This window comes from Trachemys scripta, chromosome 17 (assembly GCF_013100865.1).
Source record: "Trachemys scripta elegans isolate TJP31775 chromosome 17, CAS_Tse_1.0, whole genome shotgun sequence".
Lineage (NCBI taxonomy): Eukaryota > Metazoa > Chordata > Testudines > Emydidae > Trachemys > Trachemys scripta.
The window spans coordinates 7,824,737-7,840,860 of NC_048314.1; the positions used below are offsets into that span (position 1 = coordinate 7,824,737).

The 16,124-nt window shown below is 48.1% G+C and overlaps 1 protein-coding gene across 20 annotated transcripts in view; it reads left to right on the plus strand.

Moving 5' to 3' along the window:
- CACNA1B (calcium voltage-gated channel subunit alpha1 B) overlaps nt 1-16,124 on the plus strand; it is a 504,183-nt gene that overhangs the window by 251,374 nt on the left and 236,685 nt on the right. For all 20 annotated transcript variants that reach the window (XM_034793506.1, XM_034793514.1, XM_034793505.1 and 17 more), the window contains exon 7: nt 9,980-10,083. In XM_034793506.1, coding sequence (XP_034649397.1) covers nt 9,980-10,083 — 104 coding nt within the window. The remainder of the gene's footprint in view (nt 1-9,979; nt 10,084-16,124) is intronic.

Here is a 16,124-nt window from a genome sequence, read left to right on the forward strand (position 1 = left end):
GCCATGCATTTTTGTAAAAGACATACTAAAGGGCTAATGGTCTGTTTATTTCCACCTCGGATACCTCTGTCAAATTAAATCTCTTCTCTATTGAACTCCAAAACACTTATAAACATTTCTTTGTTAACTTCTGCATGGGCTGCATTTCATACGGACAGAATGTGCTATGCACCAGAGTGGCTGTACTTCTTCCCTAAAAGAGGCGGGGGCATTCAAGTCAAGTCTTCCACCCCAGTCAAGAGGGGGAACTTATTTAGACAACTCTGTGTCTCCCTGTGCAAAGACAAATGAATTGATTCTTCTCCGTTGTTGGTGTAAACCAAGAGTAATCTTGCTAAAATAAATGGATTGTGCTACTGAGAGAAGACAACCAAGGCCACTATTCACAGAGACCGTCAGTTCTGGATCTATGGACAGAACCAGCCCTGCTGGACTTGAACCATGGGGGTACGTACTCCGGCAGCTAGCCTGTGCTGCCATGGATTCACTGCTATTGCTACCTGAGCTAGCGTGGGCATAGCTACCCGGGCTGGAGTCACACCTCCGGTTGCACTGTAGACATACCCTTAAAGAGACTCTGGGTGCTGATCCCAGACAGCAACACAGACAGCATGTTAGGCTTGGAGGTGGAGAGCCAGAGGGAGCCACAAGATCTGTGTGTCTCCAACAGCCCCCATAACAGCTCCCAACACTTGAGCATTACAGTCCGGTCCTGTCTGGTCACCTTACCATAAAAGATGCTTCAGGTCCTTACCACCCCTCCATTGCTACGCCATTCTGTAGTTCCTGGTTTTGAATGGGACCAGAAACAGACACAACCAGAAATGACTCTTGTGGTATTGCTGGCTCAACAAGAAACACCTGGGTGGATTTCCAAATTTTTGCAAATTCTAGATGTTCAAATAAGCACCTCAGCATTTTGGATGCTTATCACAGCCTGAACTTCCAAGTCCCCAATGACAATATTTTACATTCATCCCAAAGATTCCCAACCTATGTGTGTACAGCACCCACTTTGGGTGGCGTGAGGCCACCAAACGACACGCGTTATTCTACTCGAGAACAAAGGTGATGGAAATTTCAATCGAGAATAAGCCCCTGCTCTATGAAAAGTGCCATGAAAGCTTTAATGTCCAGTCCAAGCTGACAGGACCTTTAAAAACGAAGTCTCATCCCTCTGTGATAGTAGAAGAGCCATTGTGGCCAATGGGATAAAGCCCCGGGATTTCAGTGAGCTGGGTTGCAAAGGCCAGTGAGTTGAGAGAGGGTGGGGAAGAGATCCATTAGGGTCAGGAAGGGGGTGGAGTTAGGGCGGGGACTTTGGGGAAGGGATTGGAATGGGGGTGGAGAAAGGGTGGGGTCGGGGCGGGGCCAGGGGTGGGCGGGGCGGCAATTATTTCAGGACCTAGGAGTGGCAAAATCATTAATCTGCCACTGGTGGAGATTGGCCAGCAAGGCGACGGGCAGAGAGGCTCAGTGATCGGTCAGCATGGTGGCTGGCGGAGAGGTGCAGTGATTGGCCAGGCGGCTGGCGAGGAGGAACGGTCAGCAAGTGCCCGAGCAGTGGAGTGAATAAAGTGCCTTCTTACCCCCCTCCACCCAGGGTGGGAGGTGAACTCTGCAGATGCACGTCTGGACTCTGGGTCTGCACTGACCAAGGACAACAACTGCGAGTGGGGTGCAGAGAAGGGACAGGCATGTTAAAGGGGCTTTTGGTTGCTGGACTGAAGAACCTGTTGGAAAAGGACACTGCCCAACTTACTTGGGGGTGGGTCTTTTGCTCATGGTTTAGGTTTATGAACCCTGTTTGCGGTGTTTTCCCAAATTAATGCCAGGTTACTTCCCTCCTTTTATTAAAAGTTCCTTTTCTACACTCAGACCCTGTGTTTGTGAGAGGGGAAGTATTGCCTCTTAGAGGTGCCTAGGGGGCGGTGTGTAATTGTCCCAGGATACTGGGTGGGGGCTTGAGCTGGTTTTGTGTTGTATTGTTGAAGAGAAACCACTAGATATTGAACCCGGCCCTGGTTGCTGCCAATTCCAACGGGCAGAAGAGTTACATACAGCACCTAGCACCGTGGTGCATCTAGGTTATACCAAAATAGCCATATGTGAAATTAAACGTATCTGTCTCGGAGTTATGAAGGGCTTTTTTGAGCTGGGTATTCTAGAGGGGCATCAAATGTAATGTCTTGACTGCTAAGCTACCCCATCCCTGAACAGGCAATGGGGGGAAACATTATCAATCGCACCATGTTGTAGCCTGAACTTAATATCAGAGTGAGAAAAGGCCAGTGAAACTCCACCAAGGACTTGTCTACATGCAAACTTGTACTGGTTGAACTTAGTGTGATTTGAAACCTAGTTAAAACATTGCAAAAGGCTGTGTGGGAGCTCTTTCTTGGGTTTACTTTCTGTTTAATTTAAATGGATTAGGAGCAGGTTAAAACTAAAATGGAATTACCTACTTACACCGAAATCAGAGCATCCACACAGGGGTTTGCAGTGGTTCAACTAAACTGGTGCAAATTTGCATATAGGCAACCCCTATTGTTATTCGTGTACCCCAGAGGCAGGAGTTGAGGGACTGCTGAAGGTGATAGCGAGGTTTTGGGGGAGGGCCTGGAGAACATTCAGTTTTCAGCTAAAAACCTGGAAGGCAGGAGGCGAAATGAAAGATAAATAGTGTTTTGTTCAGCGATTCTGTTGATTGTTTAAAGTTCACCGCAGCATGACGGTCCCAGGAAGGGGAATTCAAAGGATCTGCCATGTGCCACCCAGCATCTTCCTGAGGGGAGGCCTCTTTTGTTCTACTGCTTTTGTTGTCCCCAAAACAGATTTCATCACTCTCAGCACGTTTAATGGGTTATTTGAACAGGCCGTTTAAACACACATTGCCATTCTGCTCGTGCCATTCGGTCCTTGACACGTGTGAACCTGAGCTGCGGAGCAGGAGGTGGTGGGCGTATTGTTGGCCCGGGTTGCAAGAAGCTGTAAACTCCAGGCTTTAGACCACGCTTAGTCCCTTAGGGTATGTCTACACTGCAGTTAGACACCTGGGGCTGGCCCATGTCAGCTGATTCAGGCTTGCAGGGCTCAGGGGCTGTGTAACTGCGGTGCAGATGTTCGGGCTGGGGCTGGGGGTGTCTAATTGCAGTCTAGACATACCCTTAGAGCGTAGAGAAGCCCCTTGAGGCATGTGCTAGATTTCAGCTCTCTGGCTTCTGCTAGGTGGAGTGCAGACAATGTGCCTATGAGTATTTGGGAGTTCTTTCGCTCATTACAAAAAGTACATCATTAGAAACCCAAAGGGGTGGAGGATGGCATGATTGTAAGATTCCAGGAGCCATTTTCTCCCGTGGAATTTTTCTCCTTTGGAACTTTAGCACAGGCAGTGGCTGGCCATTCCCAGGGAGGGAGTGTGCCCTTGACGACAGTGCCTCATCTCAGTGTTATTAGCTGATCTCTTTGGACTCACCGGATGACTGGACACATTTCCATGTGCCTTTTCTTGACCAGAATGTTGGCTTAGCGTCATATGAAAGTGCACAGAGACACTTCTGAAAAAAGGAGAGATGCAACAACAGGTGGGAGGGTTTGTAGTCTGGTTAAAGTAAGGGAAGTGTGGAGTCAGGGTTCCTGGATTCTGCTCCCTCCTCTGGCACCAACTCATTTTATGACCTGATGCTAGTCCCTTAATCTCTCTGTGCCTCCGACTGCTCATCTGTTCAATAGGTCAATTTAATCATTGGTTAATACTTGTCTACCTAAAAGGGTACATGTGATGCTAAACTAGCTATTGTGTGTTAGGCACCTGGGGATTACTAGAACAGAGGCTCTCTGTTAATGCAAATTGTTTTACACCAGTCTATACAGAAACTGCTGCACCCTCCCCTTGCTGTTTGCTGCTTGGTCTGGTTCTGCAGGGAACATCCCACGTTTCCGCCCAGCCCCCTCTCATCATTAGTGGAGATGTAGCTGACAATGGAGGCAAAGTCTTCAGGAGTATTTACATGCTCCTTTTTCATACCGATGCTGGGATGTGGCCCCTTTGATCAGCGCCCTTTGAAGTCAGTGGAATGTGGAAGTCAGCAGCTATGCCCACGATTCATGAAGCTCCCCTGGTGATTCCCCCAGCCGGAGGGAGTGTGGAACTGAAAGTAGGTAGGGTCCCTGGAGGTAGAACTTTCCACTGCCGTGAGGTACACGGGGTTGGGGAGATTTGACTGAGCTGGCAGGTCTCCATTGATCTGTGCTGGCTGGAGCAGAAATCCCATCTCGTGTTTGATGGAATTGGGTCGCGCTGAGTGCGGCGGTCGCTCTTTCTCTTCCCATGGCGAGAAGCTCTGAAAACAAAGACAGCCTCCTCCTCCTGGTTTAACAGGGCAAAAGGGCTCTGTCCCCTGGCATTTTCAGGGCCATAGAACCACCAATGAAGCTGCATCCAAGAATAGGGCGAGAGACGGGAAAGCGGCAGGGTGGCACAAAAGGGTTTCTAGTCAGTGCAGCCGATTGCAAGCAGGAGTGAATTGCTGTCAAGCAGACTGTCTGAAAGCATCGTTTAAAAAGAATTCACAATGAGGCAGAGGCTGCCATCTTGCTAGTGCAATGAGGCAAGGTAGCCTAAGGCTTTCGCATGGTTGAGGGTTTGGCTATACAGCATCTGGGACAGGGGTGGGCAAACTTTTTGGCCCGAGGGCCCATCTGGGTATGGAAATTGTGTGGCGGGCCATGAATGCTCACAAAATTGGGGGAGAGGGGGAGGGCTCCAGCCTGGGGTAGGGCTGGGGATGAGGGGTTGGGGGTGCAGGAGAGTGCTCTGGGCTGGCACTGAGGGGTTCAAGGGCAGGAGGGGTATCAGGGCTGGGGGAGGGGGTTGGGGTACAGCAGGAGATTAGGGGTGCAGGCTCCGGGCGGCATTTACCTCAAGCAGCTTGCAGAAGCAGCGGCGTGTCTCCCATACAGCTCCTACATGGAGGTGCGGGTAGGCAGGTCTGTGTGCTGCCCCGTCCACAGGCACCGCCTCTGCAGCTCCCATTGGCCATAGTTCCCGGCCAGCGGGAGCTGCGGGGGCAGCACTTGGGAGAGGGGCAGCATGCGGAGCCCCCTGATTGCCCCTACACGTAGAAGCTGGAGGAGGGACATGCTGCTGCTTCCAGGAGCTGTGCAGAGCGGGGCAAGCTCCTGACCCCGCTCCCCAGCTGGAGTACCAGAGCAGGGCAAGCCCGGGACCCCACTCCCTGGAGCGAGCTCGAGGGCCGGATTAAAATGTCTGGAGGGCTGGATGCGGTCCTCAGGCCATAGTTTGTCCATCCCTAATCTGGGAGGTGTGATTCCCAGCTCAGGTAGATGTACACATGCTGGTTCCGCTCGAGCTAGTGCTTACGAGCAACGTGGCTGTAGTGCAGAGGTGGGCAAACTATGGCCCGTGGGCCACATACGGCTCACGGGACCCTCCTGCCCGGCCTCTGAGCTCCTGGTCTGGGAAGCTAGTCCCCGGCTCCTCTTTGGCAGTTCCCCCCACACACACAGCCTCAGCTTGCTCTACCGCCGGCGCAATGCTCTGGGCTGTGGGGCTGTGAGCTCCTGGGGCAGCGCAGTTGCAGAGCCAGGCCTGACCCGGTCTCTGTGCTGCTCGGTGGCAGCGGCGGTAGCGTGGCTGGCTCCAACCGGGCGGTGCGGCTGTAGCGCCGCCAGCCACTGGTGCTCCAGGCAGCGCAGTAAGGGGGCAGGGAGTGGGGGGTTGGATAGAGGGGAGGGGAGTTGGGGGTGGTGATCAGGGGGAGGGGGTGTGGATAGGGGAGGGGCGGTCGAAGGGCAGGGAACAGGGGGGTTGAATAGGGGCAGGGCTCCCAGGGGGTGGAGGCAGTCAGGAAGGAGATGGGGGTTGGATGGGGCAGCAGGGGGCAGTCAGGGGCAGGGGTTCCGGGGGCGGGCAGGGAGCAGGGGGGGTTGGATAGAGGGCAGGGGAGTTCAGGGTGGTGGTCAGGGGTGGGGCTGTGGATAGGGGGTGGGGTGGTCAGAGGGCAGGGAACAGGGTGGTTGTATGGGGCAGGGGTCCTGAGGGGCCGTCAGGGGGCGAGAAGCAGGAGGGATCAGATAGGGGGCGAGGGCTGGGCCACGCCTGGCTGTTTGGGGAGGAACAGCCTCCGCTAACTGGCCCGCCATACAATTTTGGAAACCCGATGCGGACCTCAGGCCAAAAAGTTTGCCCGCCCCTGCTGTAGTGGCATGGGTGGTGAGTTGGGCTAGCCACCCAAGTACAATCCTGCCCTAACTCCTCATTGCTTATTCAGCCGAAAATACTCCTCCGATTTGACCTGAATTTCCAAAGCGTCTTGATTTGGGCAAATTCAAATGAAAAGTTTCCCCCAGCTCTGGCTGTAGGGATAAATGGCTGAAAGATCGTGAGGTGCACAGATACGGTGGTGGTGGGGGGTCATGTATAAACCCTTAGCTGGATAGACATGTGGGGCTTGTAACGTGCCAACTCACTATTGTGACTGCTGTGAGTGCAGCAGTTCTGAAGCTGCTGGGAGCTGCCCGTAAGCGCCTTCTGCATCTTGATACAAGGCTGTCACCTCATTAAAAGTGTTTTATTTCCCTCCCTTCCCTATCCGGTTAGTCCTGCGATTGGGATTGAGCAGCAGTCAGCCAAGCATTAACTGGAAGCATAAAAATTGATTTGATCTCTTGGCTTCCCCCGCTTAATGAGCAGGACTGGAGTCGGGATGTGGGAGTCCAGCCCAGCCGCTCCGCTCCTGGAGCACTGCCCTCTGCGGCTCACATGTCATGATACGGCTGCAGGGCTCTGCTGCCCAGGTTTGGCAGTTCCTTTTTCCTGGCAGCTCACGGGTTGATTCACGAAAGCATCTCGCTAGGGCAGGATTGGAGCCGTAAGCTGTGTCCAGACACAAGTTTTAGGGCTGTGAAAAAAAGATCCCCCTCTTGTATGGACACAAGACCTCTTTCCCCCCCCCCCCCAAGAAGATTCCTATGGCCCCTTCTCCCTTCCTGCTGAATGCTGCCTGCACCTTGACCCCTTTGTGCATGCGAAAAACATGCCTTGCCTGCCCCAAACATAAGGCGACCCTGCAGACGCTCAAAGGAAGGTGTTCAATGAGACACCTTTCTGCCCATTCTGTTCTAAAGGCTTTGATCACAGAATTGAATCATGCATCGGTCACCAAGTTTGGGCTTCAGATGAATAAGTAAATGATAAACAAATGATCACTTGACAACATTTTAACCTATAAAGCAGTGCATGTTTATATGAATTCTCTTCTCCCATCTATGCCTTTCCTCTGTGTTCCCCCTTTGACCTTTTCTAGACCCCTTTGTCCCATCAGCCTGATCAGGGCAGTTCCCAGTATCAGACTGCAGTTCCCAGTGTTGGTAAATGTGGTCTGCCATTGAGGGAGCGCTCCATCCATGTGCTGCTGTGTTAGCCAACAGAGTGGGAATTGAATGATCCTATGCCACTCAAGCTTGAGCAAACAGACCCTGGTTCGCTTCCTGGTGCTGTAACAGACTCATTTCCTTTGTGGATCAGACATGGAGGGACACCTGTAGCACACACTCACCGTTGGCTTACCGCTGAGCATCAACACTATCAGCGGAGGCAGAGCACCTGGGGAAAGGGGCATGAAGGGTGACATCAGTACTCACACTTCATCCTCGTGTGGAGAAAGGGCAGGGCAGAAAAGGAGAAGAAGAGTGGAAGGGAGGGAAACTAAGAGCAGGAGGAAAGAAGAGAACAGAAAGACAGAAAAAACTGCAAAAGAAGGAAAAATATAGGATGGGGGAAGGCTGAAATATATTGGTGGTGACTTTTTTTTTTTATAAAGTATTTTGTGGGAGCAGAGGATGGACCGGGTGTGGGACAACCTATTTTCCCTCCTTTAGTCTCTTTGTGCCTTTTCTTTTCTTTTCTTTTCTTTTCTTTTCTTTTCTTTTCTTTTCTTTTCTTTTCTTTTCTTTTCTTTTCTTTTCTTTTCTTTTCTTTTCTTTTCTTTTCTTTTCTTTTCTTTTCTTTTCTTTTCTTTTCTTTTCTTTTCTTTTCTTTTCTTTTCTTTTCTTTTCTTTTCTTTTCTTTTCTTTTCTTTTCTTTTCTTTTCTTTTCTTTTCTTTTCTTTTCTTTTCTTTTCTTTTCTTTTCTTTTCTTTTCTTTTCTTTTCTTTTCTTTTCTTTTCTTTTCTTTTCTTTTCTTTTCTTTTCTTTTCTTTTCTTTTCTTTTCTTTTCTTTTCTTTTCTTTTCTTTTCTTTTCTTTTCTTTTCTTTTCTTTTCTTTTCTTTTCTTTTCTTTTCTTTTCTTTTCTTTTCTTTTCTTTTCTTTTCTTTTCTTTTCTTTTCTTTTCTTTTCTTTTCTTTTCTTTTCTTTTCTTTTCTTTTCTTTTCTTTTCTTTTCTTTTCTTTTCTTTTCTTTTCTTTTCTTTTCTTTTCTTTTCTTTTCTTTTCTTTTCAGAGGTTTCTAACTAGGACAGCATGAAATGCTGGCAAGCACAATTTGTTAGCCCCTCTTATTGTTGGCGAATCACCCGTCAGCTGCCGTAGATATTTATAAATACATTAGTTATTCAGAGAAACGTTCCTCGTGAATCTGCTCCTTCGTCTCAGTCATTCGAGGAATGGTTAGTGTCAATGTATACTCCAGCGGTGACTCATGATCTATTTGCCATGATTAATACTTCAAGTGTTTGTTATCTGTAATTGATACCGTATAACTGGTCATCTAAGTCACATGGTATTTGTTTTTGCTCCCTGATTGGCTGACTCCCAAACAACATGAGGAGCTTTCAAGATGGCTTCAAGAACGCACATAGTTCAAATACTTGTCAATGCATTTGTGACACTTCCTCTTCCTGTGTGAATACTGTTGTGAGCAAAATTTCACTTGCACAAATGTTGGGGAATGGTGAATATAAGGCATGACACATTGTGAATAAAAGACTCTGTCAAAGTGAGTTAATGGATTTTGTTCAAGCCAGTGCTCACAAGTATTTTCCTGCAGTATTTGCCAAGTTCTGTTTGCAGTCTATCAGGCATTTCAGGCCTGTATTAGGGATGGAGGAACGATAGTCTTCAAATCAGCTGATTCAAAAGTTGCTGCATTTTTCTTCCACAAGAGAAGAATCTGAACTCTCCAAGGCACTTGGCTTGGGTAGTGGCCACATGGCATTTTACTTTTCTGCAATTACTGGAAGAGCTCCCTTGTGGTTAAAGAATGCAGAAACTTTGTCAGAAACTAAAACCCGGTCTCCCCCCCCCCCCCCCCCCCCAATACGCACAGTTGCTGACTCAGAAAGTTTTAGATACTGGTTTCGATGACAGACTTCCAAAGTGCGGGATAAGCAGATGCGAAGTTGGCATCACGCTAAAGGATACATTCACCTTATTTGTTTTGCCGACCGTTTTCCTCATTTTCTGTTTGGTGTGTGTGTGTGAATTCTGGGCATGCCGCCATGTGCTGTATTAATTGCAACACACACAAAAAGAAGACTGCATCTCCCTTAAGTGCTTTGTGTCTTGGTTCAGATGTAAGCACAACACAGATGTAAGCACATGGTAGCTCAGATCTTAGGCAGGGAGTTTGGAATGGAGGGGCTATATTTGTAACAAGGTGGATGACTGGATTGGATATCTGAAAGTGTGTGTCGGGAAGGAATGCGGACAGGCCATCCTGAGGTTGGAGGGGCCTGGTCCTAGGGTCCTTTCAATCAGAGACTGCTATTCTTGCTGGAGTTGGTGGCAGTTTTGTGATGTGGACACCTCATGCACAGTACAGTGAGACCCAAATTTGCTTCATTCTGTTCCTGGGATTTCAGTCCTCAGTTCAGTTGCTGCACATGTAACAATGCTAATTAATATTGGCACAGTCTATAGGGAGTCTAAAGGAAGGATCCATTGCCCTGCAATAATAGATGTTTGCTTTTCTGGGGACTGATAAAAAATTGCTTTTCTTTCTCCCCTTCTCTATTTCCAGACCAATGATGCCGCAGGAAATACCTGGAACTGGCTTTACTTCATCCCTCTCATCATCATTGGCTCTTTCTTCATGCTCAACCTGGTGCTGGGCGTCTTATCAGGGTAAGGCGCCAATGACTTGTCCGTCTCCACCTGGACGTGCGGGGCAATAACAGCTTCAGCGTGGGGTGGGCAGGGCCTGGGACGGGAGGGTGACACAACAGACTCGGCCCATTGCTTTGGTTTCACTCCCTACCTACCCCCTTTAGTGAGCCCCTGGGAGGCCACCACACAGCTGTAACCTGAGAACACCAGCAGGGCGGGTGAAAAGTCAGTAACCAAGATGGTCCTGAATTGTCAGATGTGACTTCAGTTGCCAGGGTTACGGGAGTTTCATGGAATATACTGACTTAGGCCTTGTCTAGCGAATACTTACTCAAGTGCTGAACTGTAAGCAGATGAGGAGCCCCACCAAAGTCAATGAGACTATTCTGATGCTTAAAATTAAGCATGCGAGGATGTGTTTGTAATGCATTTGGGTATATTTCCCTCTAGTGACGGGCTCCAGTGATGGTGACAGCCTGCGACTTCCTCCCAGATGATGGAGCTAGCTTGTCAGCTCCTGCAGTGGTAGGGGCTTGTGCCTTGGGTGACATCCACTATGGTATCTGTGGCTACGTCTACACCACACACAACTTGGGGCTGCATGTAGGGTATGCATAGCTACACGTGGCAGTGAAAAGCAGGCTGTGTCCATGCTGTGGTGTATAGCTATAGGTGTCAGTGAAGGTTCTGCCTGGGGAAAGGCAGTGGGGAAAGGCTCTGGCAGTGGGAGCGGGCGGGTCACTACACTGCCTAGATGGAGGAGACACTGCTTGGGTGTGTAGAGAGCCGCGTAGGGCATAGAGGTTGGGGGTTCAGGGGTGTCTTTACTTGCCTACACTGCTATTTTTACCCATGCTAGGGGGGCATGTAGTGAATGTGCTCTGTATGCTGCCATTTGTGCAGTGTAGACGTAACCAGTTTGTATAAAACCCCAGTGTTGCCAGCTCTTATGATTCTATTTCATGTCTTGCAATATTTTGTGTTTTTCTTAAAGACCCGTGTGATGGGGTTTATCTGGCCTTTTCTGCCCCCTGCTGGAGCCATTGGCTCCGACACCTGTCTGCTCAAGGAAAATCCACTCAGAGTAGGCTACCAGCAAGACAGTCCTCCGAAGGTCTAGAAGGGCCTGGAGGAAATGCAGACCAATCAAGAGCCAGCAGACCAGTTAAGAAGACTTACCTGCTTCTTCTCAGGAGAAAGATGAGGGAGACTGGAACAGAGGAGGTGTTGCTCAATGCTAGTCCTGGACCCCACCGGCTGGGCCAGGCCCTTGCCTTTGAGTGCTGCAACTAAGTGTTTGCATTTGAAGTTTGGCTTCTTTGCATAAAAGTGCAGACAGCCAAATCCTGAGTTTATTTTGTTATCTAAATGTTGAGAGAGTGACACCGATCTGCTCCAAGTAGGTGGCCAAATCTTATGGATTAAGGTAGGGGTTGGCCCTAGAGGGGGCATTATGGAGCAGCCCCACCTGCCACGCCTCAGCTCCTGGAGTCCTGTGATTACAGGAGAATGTCCGCTTCCATTTAAAAAGTGAAAGTAAATTTCTAGCCTTTGTAGTTAAGGAGGCAAGCTTGAAAATGTGGAATGTAAAGGCTCAAAAACCAGAAGGCAAATAAAAATAACTCAGCTTTATTTATTTTTTTAAATTTCATGATGTTTAAGCCAATCACCTGGTTTGGGGTGTGGGTGTGTAGACTCAGATTATTTTAATGCATGAAGTTGGGAACACTGAGCCAGGGGTTCATTAAGTTTGGATGTGAGACTTTGGTTTGGCCCATGAGAGAGAGAGAGAGCTGCTAAATTCAGATCCTAACCTGAGTGTCCCCAGCATCTGTGGATGTTTGGATCTGGGTTTATCATCCAGACCCATCTCAATAGTACACAAGTTCTTACAGTGTGTGCAACTGGGTGCCAGAGCCCCTCCGATAAACCAGTATTGGGCTTGTGTATGTGCACCTAGATTTATCTCTCTCAGCATGGTTCTCAGCCCCTGGCATAACGATCCCTTGTTTGCTGATTGCCCTTCTGGTAACGAGAGGAGTGTGCAGCTGTGTTGGAGGAAAAGGTTAATGCTGTTCAGATGTAAAAGCCCTTTAATATTGCAGCCTTTGCTCTTTCTCTGTCTTATGTAGCCAGGGAAATAAAACGTTCTTCAAAGAACAGATCCATGCCTAGTATTTTTAAAAGAGCCTCAATATCCACAGATCCTCCTGTGTTCAAAGCAGGTGTGGGGGAAAAGTAGGGAGCGGCTTTGTGTGAGGATCAGGAACGCTGCCTTGGGGCAGGGAGGGTACGCTGGCAAAAGTTGTTTCAGAAGGTCACAGACAGGATCAGATTTAGGGGCAGGTGATCCAGGCGACTGCCTGGGGTGCCGGGCTTGTGGAGCGCCGGGCTCAGGGCGCTGGTTTTGTTGTTAATGACAAAAGGGAAAATAGAATGTTTGAAGTAAAATGTTTCAGGTATTCCGTATGTGGATTCATTTTTTCACTAACCTTCTAGAATGTTCTGGATCTTTGTAGAATCTCATGGAACCTTCCAGGCTTGCTTATATATGGCATGAATAAATACAGATTTTCAGATCCTAGTGTGCAAATTTATCCTCTTAGATGATAGTGATAAATCACGCATGCAAATCGTGCATCAAAGTAATGAAATGGGCTATAGATGCACTAACACATAAGGCATTCAAAAGTTTAACAAATGGAGCGGGAGGGTCCAAAGATGCTTCTTGCCTGGAGCGCCATTTGGTCTAGGGCTGGCCCTAGTCAGAGAGCAGGCTGGTGTCTGGGCAGCTAAAGAGCTTTGCTTCCCCTTCGTTCCTAGATGAGTGTTAGGGGTAATGATGTTCTGTCAGGGCCATTGATCAGGCATCGTCTGATCTCAGAGGAGTTGGCAAAGGGGAAGCTCATGTCCATACCCATGTGATATCGTACCGAAAGCACTTGTGCAGTGGCTGGAGCTGCGGGTGGTTTAGTGTTTGCATAATTCACCTGCATGGTTCCCCAGTGTCTCAGCTCAGCTTGGTTAATAAGATGTTGCTTGATAATAATAATAATTAATAATGAAGAAAAGTTGCAGGCTCCTGTTCCCTTACATTTGGACTCCAGGGTGATCTTGTGACCAAAGCAAGGACTTGAGAGATCTGTTTCTGGCTCGGTCACATGCTTTTTCTGACCTCGGGCAAGTTACTTTGCCACTCTGTGCCTCAGTTTCCCCATCTGTATTATGGGGAAATAATACTCACGTCACAGGGAAAGACTCAGTTAATTAAGATTTGTAAAGAGCTTCACGAGGAAGATCCCCTGAGGAGAGGCTAAGAGAAAGATCCAACCACCTGTGGCCGACATTAGCCACGTTGCTTACCGCACTACTGGAAGGTACTAAATATTATGGTGACGAAGAAAAGTATAGTAGAAAATGGCAAGTTACTGTGATTAATTCTAGATGTGCTGATGACGAAGCCTTGCATTCCTGCAGGCAGTGACCAGTGCTGTTACCTTCTCTGGGAGAGGGCTCTGGAGCATCACTTCAAAGAAATGTGTTTCTGCTAAAATGATAGGAAAAACCCTGGATTTCATGTGAAGAGTTGTTGCCTGCAGAGCATTTGATCATTAAGAGAGAGAGCCAAAGGGTGAAATCATGACCCAAGTCAAGGCTATGACAGAACTCCCATTGACTTCGATGGGGTAGGATTTCACCCAAGGACTTTCTATTAATCTGCAGTACAGCTGCTCAGTGTGCCGGCTGCACCCAGCAGACACTAACCCCCTCGGCCATGGCCAGCCCCAGCTACATACCAGCTTCCTGTAAAGCAGAGGCACACATGAATTTGGGGCTGGAGGGCTAGTGGGACCAGCACCAAAAGGGTTCACTCCAAAATCATGTCTTCAGTCTTTATCTGGCCCCCATTATCATTATCTCATTCCGTAGGCTCCTGGGAGATAGGGCAGTGCTGCGATCCACATTGTACACCCGAGGAACTGAAGCACAGAAAGGCTAGCTGGGTTGCTCAAGGTCACACAAAATGTCTGAAGCAGAGTGAGGAATGGAAGGCTGGTCTCGCAAGTCGTAGGTCAGCCCCGTAATCAATATACCATCCCTCCTCTCATGAGTGTTATTCAGGTGATGATATACATCCAACACCTTTGTGACGTTCCCCTGGTGCTATCTGGACCGGTGATCTGCCAGGCCACTCCAATCCTTGGCTCTGGGAGCCAGCCTTTCCCTGCTCTGCTGTGAGAACCCCCCCACTCCCGGGATGTTCACGCACAGCCTCTGGCATGTAAGCTGCTCCCAATGGGCACTTTGGGCCAGCCACTGCTTGGATTGTGCAACCGAATGACACTAGCCAATATCTCCAGTCCCAGACACAACCATAGGAACCTCCATCTTACAGTGTCCACTTACAGCGTCCAGCGGGTATAAGCTTTATATGAGTTCGTCAGTTTAACAAAGAAATTGATAGGTACCAGGCTTGTTATCCCAAGGGGTGTTTCTGACCCACTTCAAACCAAATGCACTGCTTCAGGTAGAATAAACAAACAAATGTATTAACTACAAAGATAGATTTTAAGTGATTATAAGTCAAAGCACAACAAGTCAGATTTGGTCAAATGAAATAAAAGCAAAACGCATTCTAAGCTGATCTTAACACTTTCAGTGTCCTCACAAACTTAGATGCTTCTCACCTCAGGCTGGCTGGTTGCTCTTCAGCCAGGATCTCCCCTTTGATCAGCACTTCAGTCTCTTGGTGGTGATGTCTGTAGACGGAGGTGGAAGAGAGAGGAAGAGCATGGCAAACATCTCTCCCTTTTATCATATTCTTTCTTCCCTCTTGGCTTTGCCCCCCCTTCAGAGTCAGGTGAGCATTACCTCATCGTAGTTCCAAACTGACCAAGGGAAGGGAGTCCAACAGATCCTTTGTTGCTGCCTAGGCCAGCGTCCTTTGTTCCTGTGAGGCTGGGCTGGGTTTGTCCCATACATGCCCTGATGAGGTGTGAACTGCCCCTCTGCTCTTGGAGAGTTTTTGCCTGTGTTTATTTTAAGCCATGAGGACACATTTTCAGCCTTATAACTATATACATGAAATTACAACGTATAACATTCCTATAACAACAATGCTCAGTGCATCATGAGCCTTCCGAAGACACACGACATAACAAACTTTGCATTGGATACCACACAATCATATTATAAGGATGAACATGGGGGTGTAGGGTATTCCCCCGAGGTACAGAGTGTCACAACCTTAACCTTGCAAACTACATTGGCATGTATATGGCTTTTTAAAAAAAATCGATTTCTAGTTGCGTGTATAGCTTCCACTTGCCACCGTTGGTGACATGGAAAGACATGGAACAGACTTTTAACAAAATAGCTCTTGGGTATTCATCATTGTGATTAGGTTTTAACTAATTCCTCTCTGATGCCTGGATTAGGCCCCTTTCTCAGAGTGGCAAGGGAAATGCTATAGATTTCTGACCTGTTTAAAGAGATGCCATCATCTCAAAAACCATCATCAATAATAATAAATCACTTTAAACACAAATGAAATTACCTACATTCCCAGTAGCACTGGAGATTATGAAAAGAGCAGTAATAAAAAAAATCAAATTACTTTTCACCATTTATCTAGGAATTTCTCTTGCTAGCCATTTATACTGCACTCATTGCTATATAGTGTCTGAGTACCGGGCAAAGCTATGTTTGAACAGCTACCACTGTTTCCGGTCCCGTGTACTTTAGAGAGATCTGCACCACTAGTTAGACTCATTTAGAAGCCCTGTACCCATGTAAAGCTGGGTTTATACCCAAGTTACTGAGAGAATTGGTAAACCCTGTTTTACATGAGTGCAGTGTGTTTACATTAGGGCTTTTCACTGAAGTAGAGTGTCAATAATATAATACCAGTGCACAGTTCTCTAATGTAGACAGGGCTTCGCACGTGGGCTCTCTTTACCATGCTCCTGTCCCTTCTCTATGCTGGGAGTTTTGTTTCTTTTCCTCTCTTGGTGGGCAATGCAAATAAACTAGCCGGTTTTGCTTCCTGGTTCTCATGT